This window comes from Amphiura filiformis, chromosome 2 (assembly GCF_039555335.1).
Source record: "Amphiura filiformis chromosome 2, Afil_fr2py, whole genome shotgun sequence".
Taxonomy (NCBI): domain Eukaryota; kingdom Metazoa; phylum Echinodermata; class Ophiuroidea; order Amphilepidida; family Amphiuridae; genus Amphiura; species Amphiura filiformis.
In genome coordinates, this window is record NC_092629.1 from 13,233,976 (window position 1) to 13,253,517 (window position 19,542).

A 19,542-nucleotide genomic window follows, 5' to 3' on the forward strand; every position below is an offset into this window, starting at 1 on the left:
GAGGTGAGAGGGCGTCCTTCGTGTTTTATCGCGTCGATCGTTGCTAAGCAACAATCATCTTTTGGTTGTCTCAAGATGAGCTGTGGTCGGTTTTAGACAGGCAAGTCGATTTTGGAATGGTTCTTCAAAATAAACACAATAGATTATCAATAGATAGTGGCCTTGTTATCAATGAACGGTATATGGTTATCCTTTGTAAGCGGAATATAAATTTTGTTAAATATATTGATTGTACCTATTGGGGACATTTTATAAAATTGACGTACTACTGAAATTATACCTTTGATTGAAATTGTCGACACCTCTGACAGCGAGCCCGCGCCGCGTTGTGTATGCAAATGAGATACGCGCAATTTTACTCGCACCTAATTATTTATTCATTTTTCCCCTTCATGATGAAATCATATAACGAAATGGTGGGCTATTATTCTGAATCGACTCCACTCGAGCTCAGCTGAAAATTGGCAGTAACTTGACTATTGAACATTGAAGTTAGCAACTTTTTTTAAAGAAAGAAAGAAACAAAGGAAAAGAAGAAAGAAAGAAAGAAAGAAAGAAAAAATGAACACAAAGAATAAAATGAGACTAGAAAATGCCACGCAAAAACAAAGCAAATAAATTAGTCGATCAAGTCGTATCAGTTTATTACTGTTTTGTTTATATAGCATCAGCATAATGACAAAAATATAAATTCATTAATATTTGTGAAGTAACGACAGTTTCTAGGTGTTTTGTAAGGTTATATAAAACATAATGCTATAATAATGTGTTTTCAATATTATGACAAAAACGTCGTGCACTAACAGGACATTTATTCACGATGGTCATGATGGTTGACATACTAGTATTAAAAATACCAAAATATAAACATTAAGATTAACAAACGAATTATCATGTCATGATTATGAGAAGGTCAAAATTGTAATAAGTCCAAGTAAAAAAAAAACATGTTTCACATCCCCACCCGCTTCCTTTTTGAAGCATGCACGCCTGGATTTTTTTTTATACATTTTTGTTGCCCCAAAAACCCAACCAAACAATATTGGAGTTTCAAAACAAGTCATAATTCATTGGTAATTTAAAATTACAGACAGTTGGGTGAAAATACGGTGTCTACTTTTCAAATTTTATGTCCACTTTTCTTTAATAATTTCAAGGGCCAGCATTTGTTATAAACCACTAGTCTGTATACTTGTTTCTGAACTCCAATAGTTTGGTGGTTTTTTTGCCATTTTTTTAATGTACGTTTTATAATACACATTTAGCTAAGTAAACGTGTAAACCGCTCCCGGTTAAATTTCACGGTTAAATTCAAGAAATCCAGCCAATCAAATCAAATCCCTTATCCACAAGCTTCAAACTACACAGTCACTGCCTACTTCCCAACTGATATTTATATAAATTACATTTCAACAGTAAATTTGGATAGTGTAATGGCATTTTCACAATAGAACTGAGGGTCTGGAGGAGGACAATGCAGATATTTTTTTACCTGTAAAGAATAATAATATAAATTATATTTCATTTCAATCGGTGGTTTAGAACAAAAGATATGCTTATTCAAACAAAGCTTAGGGGTCAAATAGTTTTGCTTTTTGTTTTTAATAATTCTTCATCCGAATGTTCAGATTTTTTGGGACACCCTGCACATTTTGTTCCGCAAATGAATGTTGATGAAATTAATGGGATGTTGTGGTTTAGTAAATTACTGCTTGCCTTTAAGCATGTTTGCCATTTTAAGGGTAGGTCGAAGCCACCACAAAATCGATTTTCATTATCTAAATCAATATAATTATTATTGAAAAATAACACATTGATGATTTTTTATTTATTTTTTTGACGTATAACAGTTCTCGAAGTAAACTTTATAAATCCAATTATAGGCCTCTGTACTTTAAGTGTATGTAGCTGGGAGGAAAAGCCGACGAAGTTGATATTGCTGACCTTCCATATACATTCCCCCCCCCCCCCAAGACCTAATTTGTTTGGTGTTTTGTTAAATATCAAAAATATATTTGTAATAATTTGTCATAAATGTGTATTATATTGTGAATTTCAAACAAATCAAAATTACTTGATATCAGAAGGACATTCTTCGCCGGGATTCTTCGTATTTAGAATGGAATTCGATATGTTTGATGTGCTCTCATGACCCACAAAAAATACTGTCCAAACGCTCGTACGTGATATACTGTATATCATATGACTATGAGGTAGCCGATACGTAAACCAAGTGTCGGTGACCTGCCAGTTTTTGTGGGCCAGTTAAACAAAATAAAAAGGTGTGATTCTGAGAATCATGCTATTTAGAAGCTTCTAAAATTAAAACAAACTCCACAAAGACCATTAAGATAATTGATTTCCAGCGTTAAAATGATTTTTATCAAAAATGACTATACTCTCTGAGGCATTATTCTCTAAACTATTCTCAAATGACTATTAAGGCCATAAAGGTAATTACACGAACTGTCTGTTGCCCACCAGCCAGTTCAGAACAACGTAGCCAGCCATGGAACCTCATTTTGGTAAGTGCGCGGAGACTTTTCAAACCCTAATTATTTTTGACCGAATTCGAAATTGTCATCCCGTATATGAAATTATAATTGAATTTCTTGCATGCAGTCAACAAAAAACAAGAAGCTCTCACTTTTCAAGATGTATGATAATATAGATAGGCCTATTATACTTGCAAGATTTTCATAAAGTTCTTGAAACCCGCTCGGCACTCGTTCTGTTTCTCTTGATACTTTGATATGCTGCTTCCATGCCTGCAAAGTTTCATAAAATATATGTTTTTTTGTTTTGTTTTGTTGGTTTCTTTTTTACGATTATTTGCTTATTTCCACGTTGTGATCAAAATGCCGCCAGTGTTCAGAGGTGATGCGTTGCACGAACTAGTTCTATCGTTTGAATTGACCGGGCTTTGTGATTTTTTTTTCACTTGAAATAATACTCTTCTTCTGTGTACATCACATATCAAAAAGCTGACGACAAATCTAAGATGTTGCAGGTGTTGCTAGACACGTGTCACATCTCTTCTACAGTATTATCTTCGAATACGGTACTAAGTTCGTAATTCCGAAACAACTACACTAGCAAAAGAATTAAGATACCAGGTATTTTCAACCCTGTACCCTAAACAAAGACATACCTTACCGTATGTCATATTAATTAGAACCAGCAGCCAATATGTGCATCTCTATAGCTCTTATAAAAAGACTTCAATCGCGGCCAAACTGGTCAAGAGTGGTCCAATATTCTAAGGAAGATTCAAAAGTTGCCGATTGCTCTGTTGTATGCTCTGGTATCCCAAAGCAAAGTTCTCGAACAAGAGATTACTGTCGCCGCGTGCTTGATTAGAACATTAAAGTGCAGGCAACTTTTGATTTTGTTCCTTCCTTGGGTTTTCGATCACCGATGATTCACCGTTTCTTTCCCGGGGTTTCTTTATTTCTCAACCGACTTCAATTTTAGAGCTAAAGAGTACACGTCTTGGCTGCTGGTTTTGATCTTTGATACACGGGTGAACACAACTGGTACCTTGAATTCTTTTGCTATCTGTATTCCGTAGAGTTGGCTCTCTATTCAGAGTCTCAAAAATTCGGTAATGACTAACTAAACAAAAGATCTCGATATCTTGTTAGAACCAAAATAGTTGAGAACAAACCCTCTTAGAATCATACATCTTTTCCCAATCAAATTCCTTCAGAGCATTCTTTCTTCATTTTTCGACCATTATGACCAGGGGTATTAAGTAGCAATGTCTTCAACAACAACATCCCCATCTGACCGTCCTTCACACAGGTTGACGAATGCCTCCTTAACCTTTAAAGAAATAAGAGCAAAAATATGAAGTCATCATCATCATCATCGTCGTCACTTACACCGCCATTGTCATCAAAGTCATCATCATCATCATCATCATCATCATCGTCATCGTCGTCGTCGTCGTCGTCGTCGTCGTCGTCATCATCATCATCATAATCATTCTCGTCATCATCGCCATCATCGTCATCATCATCGTCGCCATATCTCTCCTCCTCCCCCTCCTCTTTCTAACCCTTCTCTCCTGTCTCTCTCCCTCTCTCTCTCTCCTCTCTCCCCTCTCCCCCTCTCTCTCTCTCTCTCTCTCTATCCCTCTCTCTCTCCTCTCCTCTCTCTCTCTCTCGCTTTTCAATCTTAGTATAGTTATCGTTCTAATTTCAGAATACATTCATCCTTTCCCCGCCCTTTTTTACAGTAGGCCTATTCTACTTACTGTCGGGCCATTTTCCGGTGAACAACACCTATTCGCGTGTGACGACGTTTCACCCGATAACTCCTCCATAACTTTACTCAATCTCCCTGCAACGTCTTTGTCCCCAAGTTTGAAGATATTTGTGAACCCCATTTCTGACCTGACGGTGTCATTAAAAAGTAGTTTATCGGTTGATGGTGACACCGTTAGTCTACCGTCATTCGTTATCTCTACCTGTAAAAAAGATGAATGATATAAGTAGGCCTATAATTTATTTATTTCAACTTTCTTTCTAAGAAGGCCAATATACGACACATGTGTCCTTTTATGTCACCTGTAAGATTCTGTTAAGTCCGCTCTGACAAGTTCGACTATACTCAAATTTGATAAGTTGGGTCATTTCTGGCAAGAATCTGTTCATTCTTTAATAATTGACAAAAGATCGCCGTTTTAAATGACAAAGCAATCTTATCGAATTTTCTTGTCATTTTGATGAGAATTCCGAGTGATTTTGAAGAGAAATCTGTTATGTCCATATCTGAATAGTTTCCCTTGTCATATTTGACAAGTTTCTTTTTTTTTTAAATGAGGAGATCGTTTTCAGAGTGTAGGAAATCGGAAAGCAGAAACTGAAACGAAACTGAAACTATCGTCATATAATTCGTATAAAAATTTTAAAATTTAATACCCACCTTTGTATAGTCAAATCCAAATTGAACTCGTTGATGCGACACAGTACGTGTTTCCCTGTTTAGAACCAGTTCTAAATCCATACGTAGCACCCTACTTTCCTTGGTCACGATGTAAAAATATCCAGAGGTATGAGTCCGTAAAAATGAGTCGTCGTCGACGATTTGGTTCGACAACATTTCTTGCAGTTTATCGATGGCCAAGGTTCTTTGTTCGACTCCTGTCAAGGTGATATTAATGCTGTAATTTGTGCTCTGAAAATAAGGATTAATTAGTTAATGATCAATAATCCACCAGACGCGTTCTCCCGTACACATACCGTAGAAACCCGTCTATAAGGAATAGAAGCGACTGTGATGATAGCATATTTCACGCTAGCGCCCTCCACAATATTATATCATTATGGAATTTGAGCAAATCATTTACCGACACAAGCAGGTATACAATGTATTATTTTATCTTTATTTCGCATCTCACGAGCATAGCTCACTTGGCAAGGCATAAGACTTTGGTTCTTTAGATCGGAAGATGGTGAGTTCGAGCCTCATCACGGTCACACAAACTTTTATAAACAAAATATTGTTCAAACTTTTCATTTATATTTTCTTGCATTTTCTAAAGACTCCTTTCGTGATCATTTTTTTTCATATTTAGTTTAATTTATTCTATTGTTTTTCTTTTATTGTTTCTTTTCTTTGTCTTTTTTTTCTTGTTTAATTTTATTTTTCTTTATTTTTCTTTGATTCATATAATATTGGCAGGATAAGGAGAGGAGGGAACTAAAGACCCATTCAGTGATTTGCTCATCCGGACGATCGTAAAAATCATCAAAATTCACCTTTGTCATTGTCATAGATGTGGTAACATAGCCTGCTAGTGGTTCAGCAGAAAACCGTGTGACACATAATATACATTTGGCTACATTTTATTATACGATAAATACGAATTTATTAAACATGGTAACAAATATTCTCTAGCAGATCGGTTATACGATGGAACTGGTAGGCATAGGCCTATTATAAATTCGGGATATTAAATATCTTCCTGACGAGACAGATCTGCGCATGTGGTCAAAGACGATTCCTTACTAGCCACAGACCGTCCGCTGGAATTAGTTGAACATGAACCATTCGCTATGGCTGTTGGTCGGACCATCATCTCCACATCGATTGTGACCTATAATCCCCGACATTGCCCTTATGAACTCACATCCTCCTGTTTTATTCCAATACGCTGGCGAAGTTACGTAATAATCGGATTAACTACCATAGCAATAGGTGAAAACAATTTTTGAATATACCGCGTTATACACTGATACGTTCAGGCGGTACCTCTTCATTGAACCATATCATGCTGCACCTGTAAGATCTTTGAAAAGACCAGTATTGTATTCAATCTATGATTGCAGACATACACAGTACAGGTGATGAGTGTAACCTGCTTGTAGCGCAGCGCGATATGTTCAAAATTGTTTTCACCTATTGCTATGGTAATTAATCCGATTAATTACGCAACTTCACCAGCGTATAATGGCCGAATAAATTCTGATCATCACTTGGCTTGTTGGATTCGTCTATACTACAATTCACTGTCGAAGTGACGTAATAATCGCAATAACTACCATCAAGCAGATTGCACTAATCACCCGCGTATGTCACCAAACATAGATTGAATACCACTCTTTTCATAAATACTAATCTTACATGGCGAGTGATTAGCATTTCTTTGACAACTATGGTTTAATGCATAGGTGCCACGTGAACGATGAAGTGCAGGGCTATATATTCGAAATTGTATTCATCAATTGCTATGGTAGTTAATCCGATTAATTACGTCACATCGACAGCGAATAGCCTATAGTATGGGTTCAAGTGGAACAAAAAATAGTGTATGTCCATTGCTAGCTATGGTAATTAATCATGTTAGTGTTTACATCACTACTTCGGTGAAGACAAGAGAAGTGTGCCTTCTCTACCAACGCCTGTGATATAACAGGTGCAAGCGAAACAAAATTGAATGACCAGAATAGTTTCCTTTGTCAGATGAATTGATAGCTATTGATTGAAGTTTTTGAAGACACTCTATTCTTGATGGGACAATAGATTCAAATATGGAATAATTATTATTCCTCATCTATTTTTTTTATTGAAAAAACTGCAATTGTGGCAACAGAACAATATTTATTTTGATTTCATTTCAAGTAGAAACAAAATCGTGCTTAAGCCAAAAACGCACCCTACCTACCATTCCTCAAGAATTGGGATGGCACAAAGGTGCAACATAGGTTTTTATTGCAAAGACGAGGACAGACAAGTAGTTACAACACATCTGTCTAACCGTGGGTTTCGCTATTATTTAGAATAAATGCTTTTACTAGTTTCTATAAAACCACAAAATTACTAAAAAAACTATAAAAAAACTAAAAAAAAAAAAAAAAAAACACACCTAAAATTAAAAGTAGAAAGGTAGATTTGAAGAAAGATAAAACGAACATGTCAAAAAGTTAAAATTAAACGAGAATGAAAAACGGAACCGGTGCCCGGCCCATGCTCTCTTCAGCATGTCTTCAGTTCCAAAGTCTGACGCTCTATCAATTGAGCTATACGATCCTGATATACGAAACAGTCGTTATTATGTCAATACAATTGATTGGTGTTACAATATATATTTGCTCAAACTCCAAATACAACAAGCAACCAATTTTATTGAGGGCGTTTCTTAGGTATATCCTTGTAGACGGGGTTTTACGGTAGGCTACGACGCCCACACCCGACAACACACCCATAAGCTACCCACCCCTACCCGCACACAAAGAAAACACTGACGCAAAGACAACCCACATACTGCACCCACCTCTTACACACACACACACTAAAATAAAAACAGAAATACTCCACCCACACTTACCCAATACACACTGTAACACACATACCCCCCTATTCATTTAATTTATTGTTAGCATTTTTCGTGTTTCAAATCAGTACGTCCATCTTCTTTATGCCAGTGAGCGTACAATTTTGTCACTAATGTTGATTTTCCATTTCCCGGATCTCATTGCAAAAATATTTTCCGTCCATACAATTAGTTACATGCTACGCGTATTGGGATATTCCAGACAAAACATGCACCCCCCTATAGAGGGCAAAATTGTTTTTTTCTAAAATGTCTGGAATTCCAAAGCATACTTGAGGAAAAAACCTGGATTTCCGGCCCTGTTTAGTGCATGTAAAATCTGGAAATCCATGGAGGGTATAGAGGGTTTTTAAAAATTGTCAAAAAAAAGTTGGAATTTTCAATTGACTTACCAAAAAAAATCTGGAATTCCATCGCCCTCTATAGAGGATTTCTAAAAATACTCAAATAAAAAGTTGGAATTTTTCAATTGACTAGCAAAAAAGTCTGGAATTCCATGGAGGGGTATAGAGGGTTTTTAAAAATTATCCAAAAAAAAGTTGGTATTTTCAATTGACTTAACAAAAAAAATCTGGAATTCCATCGCCCTCTATAGAGGGTATCTAAAATTACACAAATAAGTTGGAATTTTTCAATTGACTACCAAAAACTCTGGAATTCCATGTTAGGGTTTTTAGAGTTGTGTTAGGCTTGTATAGGTGTTTATTGTTCTAAAGGTTTCATTATATTTGCTTTATCTGCATTTATTCCAAGTCATCTATGATGTTTTACATGTAATATAGGTGTTTGGCAGTAACATACGCAGGTTTTCAAAGTCTGGTTTAGGGGTCTCGATTCTCTGACTGTTTTAAAATTTAATAACTAATTCCCCAGTTTCCCCGATTGGGTGCATTATTTCCCCGAACTTTTTGACAAAAAGGGGGAAGGGCACATCCCCTGTCCCTTTGCGCATGTCACTGGTGTTGGTATCCTAGGTAACCACTAAAATTAAGCATCTCTTTTGTGAAGGGTTGCTGTTCTCCTTACGGGTTTTCAATAACAATATGTGGTATGTAGGCCTACTAGTTTCTATATTAGGCCTAAAAATGTTTGATTGGCGTAACATAATTTTAACATTCTTGTTAAATCGGGTCTTTAGGTCCATGAACTGAACCACACAAAGGGACGCATACTCTGTCGGCAGCACACATTTCTAACTATAAAAGGATTGTATTGTGAAACTCAGTTTCTTGCTTCAGCTCTTTCTAAAAATTCACTAGGGCAAAATTCTTTCTTTATGTCCTTAATTATTCTTTATTTATTCCTGTTCTTTCTTTCTTGAGGCCTAGATCTTTTTTCCCTACTTTACAACTCGAATATTGTTGTATTGTCAATGGATATACCGTAGAACGTGCGCCTATAAATGGCGCTATGGGCCCCTTTGATATAACTGGTATTTTAGACACAAACTTAAAGTGCCCTCCTACAAAAATCCCACCAGCAAATAAGGGCATGCGCATACCCTTAATTCTTGTTGTGATTTTAGAGGAGGTAGCTCTCTCTTTGTACATGAAATTTACCCCAAGGCAAAGGAGCCCATGTGCGCGAACGTTTACGGTACATAAGAATTCAAACTTTCTTACTTTGGTTTGAGCTGAGACTAAAATACCTAAAGCCTCAAATGTTGTTTTTATATTAAATACATACATGTATTTGAATGAAATATATATATATATTTATAAAAGGCTACATGATAAATACATGAAGCCACAGCAAGTAGAACGAGTGCGACCTTGTCGCGCCTATGGTGCCTAATTGCTGCAGTACCTTGTACTACCATGACTACGTAGGTGCTCCTTTGTTAAAAGGAATTCCCTGATTGGGGAGTGGACATTAAAGAGCTCATATCTAAATTCGTTGGGGACTGTTACTTTTTAAAGTTTCAACATCCGTATACATACGACATGTATGAATAAAATACGACATGAATAAAGTAATAATAAAGTGCACACACATCTTCCAAATCTAGGTATATCCTTTATTGTTACCAAAAATAAATACATGTTGCATGGATCGAATGGTGCAATTAATAATACCTTGTCTGTGTCATGTGCTCATTTCTTCGATAAAACAAAACAAATAACCACTCGTATCATACTGATGTCTGAGTGAGGGATTATTATTTGAAAGGAAAATAAGTTCACGACTGCACTTTCAGACCACAAATTGACCCCACTAAACCTAGTAAAAATCAAAATGCAAGTTTAAGAACTTGGAAGTTTTGGATTGGGAAACTTGCATGTTTTTACTGCACTTGACTCACAAATGCTAGTGTTTCGAACGCAATGCAACTTATTTTCTAAAATTGGCAAGTTTCTTGAGTTTTCTGGAGTTAAAACACGACCAAGCTGAGTTGTCCACACTTGCGTTTTACTTGACTTTGTTTATGTAAATATAGGTCTTTGGCAGTAACGTACGCAGGTTTTCAAAGTCTGGTTCAGGGTCTCGATTCTCTGACTGTTTTAAAATTTAATAACTAATTCCCCAGTTTCCCCGATTGGGTGCATTATTTCCCCGAACTTTTTGACAAAAGGGGGGGGGGGCACATCCCCCCGTCCCCTTTGCGCATGTCACTGGTGTTGGTATCCTAGGTAACCACTAAAATTAAGCATCTCTTTTGTGAAGGGTTGCTGTTCTCCTTACGGGTTTTCAATAACAATATGTGGTATGTAGGCCTACTAGTTTCTATATTAGGCCTAAAAATGTTTGATTGGCGTAACATAATTTTAACATTCTTGTTAAATCGGGTCTTTAGGTCCATGAACTGAACCACACAAAGGGACGCATACTCTGTCGGCAGCACACATTTCGAACTATAAAAGGATTGTATTGTGAAACTCAGTTTCTTGCTTCAGCTCTTTCTAAAAATTCATTAGGGCAAAATTCTTTCTTTATGTCCTTAATTATTCTTTATTTATTCCTGTTCTTTCTTTCTTGAGGCCTAGATCTTTTTTCCCTACTTTACAACTCGAATATTGTTGTATTGTCAATGGATATACCGTAGAAAGTTCGCCTAATGGCGCTATGGGCCCCTTTGATATAACTGGTATTTTAGACACAAACTTAAAGTGCCCTCCTACAAAATCCCACCAGCAAATAAGGGCATGCGCATACCCTTAATTCTTGTTGTGATTTTAGAGGAGGTAGCTCTCTCTTTGTACATGAAATTTACCCCAAGGCAAAGGAGCCCATGTGCGCGAACGTTGACGGTACATAAGAATTCAAACTTTCTTACTTTGGTTTGAGCTGAGACTAACACCTAAAGCCTCAAATGTTGTTTTTATATTAAATACATACCTATATTTGAATGAAATAGATATATTTATAATAGGCTACATGATGAATACATGAAGCCACAGCAAGTAGAACGAGTGCGACCTTGTCGCGCCTATGGTGCCTAATTGCTGCAGTACCTTGTACTACGTAGGTGCTCCTTTGTTAAAAGGAATTCCCTGATTGGGGAGTGGACATTAAAGAGCTCATATCTAAATTCGTTGGGGACTGTTACTTTTTAATGTTTCAACGTCCGTATACATACGACATGTATGAATAAAATACGACATGAATAAAGTAATAATAAAGTGCACACATCTTCCAAATCTAGGTATATCCTTTATTGTTACCAAAAATAAATACATGTTGCATGGATCGAATGGTGCAATTAATAATACCTTGTCTGTGTCATGTGCTCATTTCTTCGATAAAACAAAACAAATAACCACTCGTATCATACTGATGTCTGAGTGAGGGATTATTATTTGAAAGGAAAATAAGTTCACGACTGCACTTTCAGACCACAAATTGACCCCACTAAACCTAGTAAAAATCAAAATGCAAGTTTAAGAACTTGCAAGTTTTGGATTGGGAAACTTGCATGTTTTTACTGCACTTGACTCACAAATGCTAGTGTTTCGAACGCAATGCAACTTCTTTTCTAAAATTGGCAAGTTTCTTGAGTTTTCTGGAGTAAACACGACCAAGCTGAGTTCTCCACACTTGCGTTTTACTTGACTTTGTTTATGTAAATATATTCAAGGTTTTTATAATTGACACCTGTCTATTTCTTTCCTTGCCCTGTTACATGTATAGCTATTATTATAAGATGAGCTCAAAGTGTATATTTCTACATTTTGAGCTCAAAATATTTAATCAATGATAATAGGGATATCATATGTCTATACTATTGTGTGTGGGGTGTGGGCTGTGGGAGTGAGTGTGATGCTGTTTTAAACAAATAGGCATATAAAAACAAAATCTTCGCACAAGCTAGAATGAAGAGTGAAGACCCAAGTCGGGCTGGGGATCACCATTGCAGGGGATGAACCTATAGACCCACACCACTCTTCGTCATACATAAATTCTTCCAGGCGCATTAAAATTAAAAAAAAGGAAATTTAGTTCGGCAGAGGTGGGGCTCGAACCCACGCTGCACCGCTATCATGTATACAGTATCGTATCGGCATATTACCAGCGCCTTTACCATGTTTACCGCTCGGCCAACTGAACTGACTTGTTGCGTTGGAGCCATCTTGAAAATTTGAACATATAAATAATCACAACTTCAATTACTTCATTACTTCAACATACCACGTGACAAGCAAAGACAGAAAACGTACCATATTTTGGAATTTTATCTGCTTAAAAACATTAATGTGTAGAGCTACCATTATTAATATTGTTGAATTCTCAGGCGCATACAAACAATACGAGGGGCCTATGATACATACACAATTGATTTCGTGCATGCACATGCTCTGCAAGGTAGGGAGCCTAGTCAGCCTACCATTTTTCTTGTAAGACTGGATTCGTAGTCCACGTAGGTCCCCAAAGTTAAATTCCCATAAAGACGTAAATTTTACATAAAATTTCCGCCATCAATTCAGTGTTAATTTTTATTATTCAGAAAATATTTTGGCGTATATAAAATTGAAATAAAATTCTCTGCTTCCTAAACCACTGAAGCATGATTGGGTATCACGAATCGATATATATGATGTACAGATAATATTCAAATATTCTTTTACACATATGATGCTTCAGTTTTACACAAACAAGAATTTGCACTTATTCGACAATAAATAAGTGATATGAGGCTTAATAATGATACATGTGTCTTGACTCTGAAAAACAATATTTTTAAATTTTTAAGTTTTTTTTTTTTATAGTTTTTAAGCCACCTCGGAAGCCACCTACAGGATCTCATTTTGCATTTAGGGTTTTTATTGCGTTGCAAAGTTGCAAAACTTTCTTTATATATGGCCAATTCGTGCCTGGAAAAGGCTATCCTCTTACAACCTATCAACAGGTCTCATTTCTATAATGAGGTGTCACCGGGTTTCATGAGATAATAATACCAAATTTAAACACCATGAAATTCAATACATCACGACCAAGCTCACATTGGGCGCCCCATTCCTTTTTAAAGGAATTTTATTAAGCCACCTACAGGAAACAAATTTGGCTATAAACTACGAAGAGTCTAATAAATAAATAAAATAAATAAAATAAAATGAAAATTGTACATATGTATGCAAGATGCCTTATCACTGAAGTAAACAATTTACCCAGCCATTTGCTCTTGCTATAGCTTTTGTCAGGGTCAGGATATTTGTCTCATAGTCCTGCTTTTATGAACACCAATATTATACAGGTTTATAGGCCTACACATGGGTTATTACAAGAGTCAATAAACATTTGACCAATTAACTATAGATAATGGACTTAGTTTTATGCAATGTAGTTATATTGAACTTTTCTGAAGTCGCCTGCTGCATAGTTTTCTATACAGATGATATGTTTACTTTGTGATTAGGCCTGACCATGACCTGCTAGTTTGATTAACCAATCAGTTATGTGTATTATCAGCATGTGATGGCTATAAGCCAATTGCAAACATATTTATAAAAAAAAAGGATAAAAATTCCTACACTGAGCAGACTCTTTGCTGGGTTTAAGGGCTAAATAGTAAGTTGTCATGTTGGGCAAGATTAGATAAAGGCATACAAACTAGGGTATGATATATTAGGAATTATTTCCTAGCCTCTTAACCACAGGGTTGGGCTATATAGCTATTCAAGACACAGGATATGTAAGAGATAAACTGTGCATATGAGATGTGGGGGCAATGGCATCATTTCACTGACGTGAAAAAATATTTCATTGAAAACCCTCCCACTCAGCTATTTTAAATAGGTAATCAGGCTTCCTCAGCATATCACATGTGTTATGGTATTATTTTGTGAATTGCCCCGTGGTACTTTATGGAGGGGAGACTTTTATTTAAATATAAAGGACGAGTGGCCAGTATTCGGTAGGGTCTATTTACAAATTCAGAGTCTTGCAATTATGATTTTAGAGCCAAAGGGTAACTATATATTATAAAATTATAAAAGGTTAGAAAGTCAGTATTAAAAGCAAGTCAGTAAGATACACCTCTTCACTACAGGCTGCACTCCATAGTAGGCCCACAGCTAAAAACTACACTGACAGAAAAAAAAACTTAAAAAAGAGAACTTTTTTATTTTTATTTTTTTCTACAATGCAAAATTGATCATTAAGAGGAGGAAGCAAATTATATTGCCAATATGTTAACTTTAATTTTCCACTTTTATGCAAGAAATAAAAGAAGAAGATAAAAAATCCCTTTAAAAGGGGAAGCCAGCTTCAATGCAGAAGAGGTCTTGTAATTAGTTTGGGTGGAAGGCATTTTTAGGATCACTCTTTTTATGATCCATCATGTTCCATGACAGCCCACCAATAATGGGATTATTTTGAAAATTTAAAACGCTTGAAATTTCACAAACAAATAGGCCTATATGTTGATAAATAATATAAATACAAGCTAAAACCATGGGGGTTCGATAATGACCGAGTATTTGGAAAATGCCATACGGCCGGGCGGTTTCACAAGCTGCCGGCTCTATCATGCCATTCGCCGCCTGCACCAAACCATAAATGTCCGGCATCAATGATAAGAACATGCACACAGAAAAACCAAACATTAACTCCGATAACTTCCTGTCAACTCTTTAATTAATTACTCCAAATTGTTCTGTCTTTTTGTCTTTTCTGCCTTAGACTACCCTTAGCTCATTATTAATATAAAGAAATACACTGCAGTTTTTAGTTAATTGGCTAAAACTGCCATCTTACTTGCCTTATACATGCACATTAGTTTTATATCAATTTATATATTAATTCGCAATTTATACATAGCACATTATAAAATGTACAAAGACTGATATTGTTCAATAGGCCTACATGTATATGAATTGTACCCATATCAAAAATAGGCCCTGAAATTACATCGAATTTTTCCTGTTGAAAAGACAAAACTGATGTTTAAGATATCAATTATTTCAAAATGACATTTTAAGTCATTTTCGCCAGCCCATAGGGCTGGTATCTAATTCTGAGATGAGATTTGTGTACACTAAAGATTAGCTAAGATTATAGCCTTCTTCTATTGGTATGAATTATTTTTTTAAATTCTTGTGGTGGAAATGTTTTTGATGTCTGCTAATTCGATTTGCAAGGAAAAGAAAGTATGTTTTGCAGTTTCAACGAACGAAAACGATTGAGTATTGCCAAAGTTATGTTTGAATTAATTATGACTTAAAAAGTTATCATAGGTTAGGCCTACACATATAAACATAAACTTGTTCAGCAATCAGCATATCAAAAAAATGACATGGTCAACAATTAGTAATTAGTGGGGAATGATCACTGGAACGAGGTCATATCAGTGGACTACTGAGCATAGCATGATGTTTGGTTGCCTGTGAGTGCATAATTGATATGTTGATAACAGATCTAATAATGTTGTAGAATCAAAATCTTCATTATATGGACCACATTGAAGTCAAAGTAATTATCTATCCTATCCTGTATCATCGTTTTATGGATAAAATTGACTCAAAATGTTATTGCTATCTTTAACATCAGTTTTGTCTTTTCAACGGGAAAAATCCGATGGAAAATAAAGTTTTTAGGGGCTAGCTATAATATTGAACAATATATCCCATATTTTGACATGCACTTATAGAAAATAAATAAATTATTGTCTTACTTTATTATAAATACTGTAAAAAATACTGTAAAATGACACATACTAAAGTGAAGCCACTTTCTATCTTTTTTATTTGATTCATAAAATTACATTCAAAAGTTTAAAAGTGAAGATTGTAGTGAATGATCAGTCCTTTATCATGTGCTTGCCACTATCTACTTTATAGTAAACTATACATTGCGAAATAATATAAAATCATTTTAAAATAAAATGTGCATGTAAGTTGAGTTTACATAGCGAGTTAACTAACAACTGCAGTGTATTTCTTGATTTTAATAATAAGCATGGGTAGAGCAGTAAAGACAAAAATGCAGAACAATTTGGAGTAATGAATTAAAGAGATGACAGGAGTTAGGAGTTAATGTTTTTTGCTGTTTCAGTGTGCATGTTATCACCATGGTGAACTGTCATGTAACATGGATGTAAGCGTGATCCTAAAAAATGCCTTTCACGGTGACCCAAACTATTTACAAGACCTCTTCTGCATTGAGGCTGGCCTTCCCTTTTAAAGGGAATTTTATTATCCATAAAACGATACAGGATATAGGATAGTTTTACTTTGACTTTTACGTCCATAAAGGTTTTAATCATGTTATCAATACACTCACATCTCATGCTGTGCTGATCTCCAAGAGGTCTGCAAATGTAAATCTAAGAACGCATGATAACAAGGATACTATCATTTTCTTTCGTTGATATGCTGTGGAAACTATTATAGGCCTGGCATATAACTATTATTTCCTTCAAACCATAACTTTTGAAATTCTCACTCGTTTTCATTCATTGAAACGGCAAAACATACTTTCTTTTTCTTACAAATCGAATAACAGGTCTTACATTATATTTTCACCATAAAAAGTTCCGCTAAGTAATTCAAACCAATGCTAGTACCCCGTAATCTCTTTAGCAAACAAAGACGATCTCTGAATTAGATAGCCAGCTCTTAGCTGGCGAAAATCAGAATCCCTCAAAGGGGCAGGGAAAATCAATTGTTTGTTTGTTGTTGTTGTTTTGGCCAAATAATTATTTTATTGTTTTGATTACGTTCGATAAATTTGGTTTTACGATAGACCACTTATCTTTCCTATTTTGGAGATTGATGATAAAAGACATAATGTATGATTTTGGTAAAATTTTAATTTTGTTCTTCTTTTTTGTCAAAAATTACTATGAATACATAATATTACTACTACTAGTAACACTTAATCTGTCAAGGGGGTCTTCTGATCATTTTAACCTGAGACTAGTAAACCAATAGTCTCAGTTTTAACTGAGCGAAAATAATGTGGTAAAAAGTAAAAAACCGACTTAGCCGCTTAACTGTGGAGCTTTGGGGATCCCAGTTTTATTATAAAACTCTAAATTTTACTTTGGAGGCTTAGTCCTTTACATGGTATTTCAGATAGCATTGGGCAATTACAATCCCTGGGTAACAATCATGTAAGAAGTGCAAATTTGAGCAAAATATGCAGCAAATGATAGCTTTACTGTAATACCAGAAGATGGGAGAAATATCTCTTCTGCTGATCAAGCAGACCCCCCCATGATCCAAAACAGCCTGGAGTGACTGTGAAGACTGCATGTATTATAAACTCAAGTGTGTATAACTTTGTTTGCCAAGTCATGGAACCTTTAATGTGTTTGAAGAGCATAATTATCTTTATCCATGGTTTAACAAACAACCATGAACAAGATCTTGTTCTGTTACACGTTGTACTGCTCTGTGGTTAAAGTTGTGCAAATTACCAGTTTAGTTTGATTTTGTTTAATTACGTTTTTTTAATCTCCATGTGTTATTCAACCTTTTTATGTTCACTCAGCATGCAGGAGAATTTTAGATGTGCTATAAAGAACATTGTAGGCTTTACAAAAGCAAAACTTTAATGATAATTTTAATGAGTTAAATTAAATAAAGCCTAGTAGAAATGAGATGCAAGGTATCTTAATATTTTAATGACATTATCAATCAAAGCTTGTTTCCTCCATCCCCTACACAAAACCCAATGGCATATAAATATTTAAATTCCTCATCAAATTTATAATATGCTAATTAATCAGGGTCGGTACAATTTGTGACCCTACTTCTCATACCCGATTTTTCATACCCCACCTGAACCGACTTATTTTTTAAGTTTTGTGAAATATTCGCAACGAATTCAGTAGGTAATTTTAATTAAAAAATATTAAATTGTAGCAACCCCTACGCCACTGCTAGTACATGTTTTGAAATATCTGAAATAGAAGATGTGAGTGACTTGTAGCATAGGCCTACATTACTACAATGCAACCCACAGGTATTACTATAGGACGACCATCAAAATTTCATATTGTTTTCTGGATATAATTCATCAACAGAAGTATGAAAATCGGACAAAAACTTTTCGAATTATGAATTTTCAAAGTGTCCCATTCTGACGGTCATTGGAACTGAATAAAATAACAAAGTCCAAAATTACCAATTTAGGAGCAAAATTAACACAAGCACATAGTTACCTTTTTATAGAGGCACTGAAATTATGCTTTTAGAATTTGGCAAAAATCATGGCCGACATGGCACAAGATCAACAGTCCAGGTGATTTTTTTTCACACCCAAGAGTTTAAATGTTATTGGGTTTAAGCTGGTTTAATATGTGTCAAATAGTAAAATGAACAAAAAAGTTTTGAGGAATTTTTATTTCTGCAGTCATGGGTCAGAATTCTGAAATTTTAAGGACAAAATCACCAAAATCCATACAAGCTGAAACTTGATCAATAATTTATATTTAGTTCTATAAATATTATTTTGTGTATATATGTTCCAGTCTCCATAATATTTTCACAAGTACCAGCATATAAAATATCCCATAATTTATCATAATTCAAATACCAAGGGTGTAGAATTAAGCAACCTTGTCAGCAAAAATAACCAATTTCTCAAACCAGCAAATTATTGTGACTAAATTCAGTGAATTGATTATGTGCATTGTGCATAGTAAGCCTGTGTACATATGCAATCTTAGTGTTAATTAACTAAAATAATTTGGGACCTATATCAATTATCATTTATAGTGACATGACAAATATATAGAACGAAAAAAACGATTAAAATAAATTAACACAATTGTACACTCTTAAAAATCTCTTTTGGATGGTAAAAAGCTAGGGCACAACCCTTCTAGCATGATCAATTTTACTCAATTTGATTGAGTAACACGTTTACTCCGGTATTGTGCAAAATTTTACAAAATCATTTCCCCTTTTGCTGTGATTTTTGGTTTACATTGTGCTATTTTGGCTTAAAATGTGATTTTTGATTTTCAAAAAACGTGATTTGGGTCAAAAACTTAGTTTTTGGTCTAAAATGTGATTTTTGGTCAATTATTTGATTTTGGTCAAGAATGTGATGTTTGGCCATGGAAAGGGTTTTGGTCAAAAAGGTGATTTTTGGTCAAAATGTGATTTGTTTTTTCTTGTAGGCCTATGTATGTTTTGTTTTCCTTCTAAAATATAACTTGTTTTGAAATTGGGAAACAGATGAATGATGTGATATTTATTTATTTCATATACATTGCCCACCAAAAAATCCGGACAAGCCTATTTTACATAACATCAGAG

General features: G+C 35.1%; 1 protein-coding gene across 1 annotated transcript in view; it reads right to left on the reverse strand.

The window, feature by feature from the left end:
- Positions 1-2,082: 2,082 nt before the first annotated feature.
- LOC140145910 (uncharacterized) overlaps positions 2,083-19,542 on the reverse strand; it is a 43,036-nt gene continuing 25,576 nt past the window's right edge. Inside the window, exons 2-4 of the mRNA XM_072167628.1 lie at positions 4,930-5,181; positions 4,259-4,471; positions 2,083-3,825 (exon numbers count right to left, since the gene is read on the reverse strand). Of these exons, the coding sequence (XP_072023729.1) occupies positions 3,751-3,825; positions 4,259-4,471; positions 4,930-5,181 (540 nt within the window). The 3' untranslated portion in view covers positions 2,083-3,750. The remainder of the gene's footprint in view (positions 3,826-4,258; positions 4,472-4,929; positions 5,182-19,542) is intronic.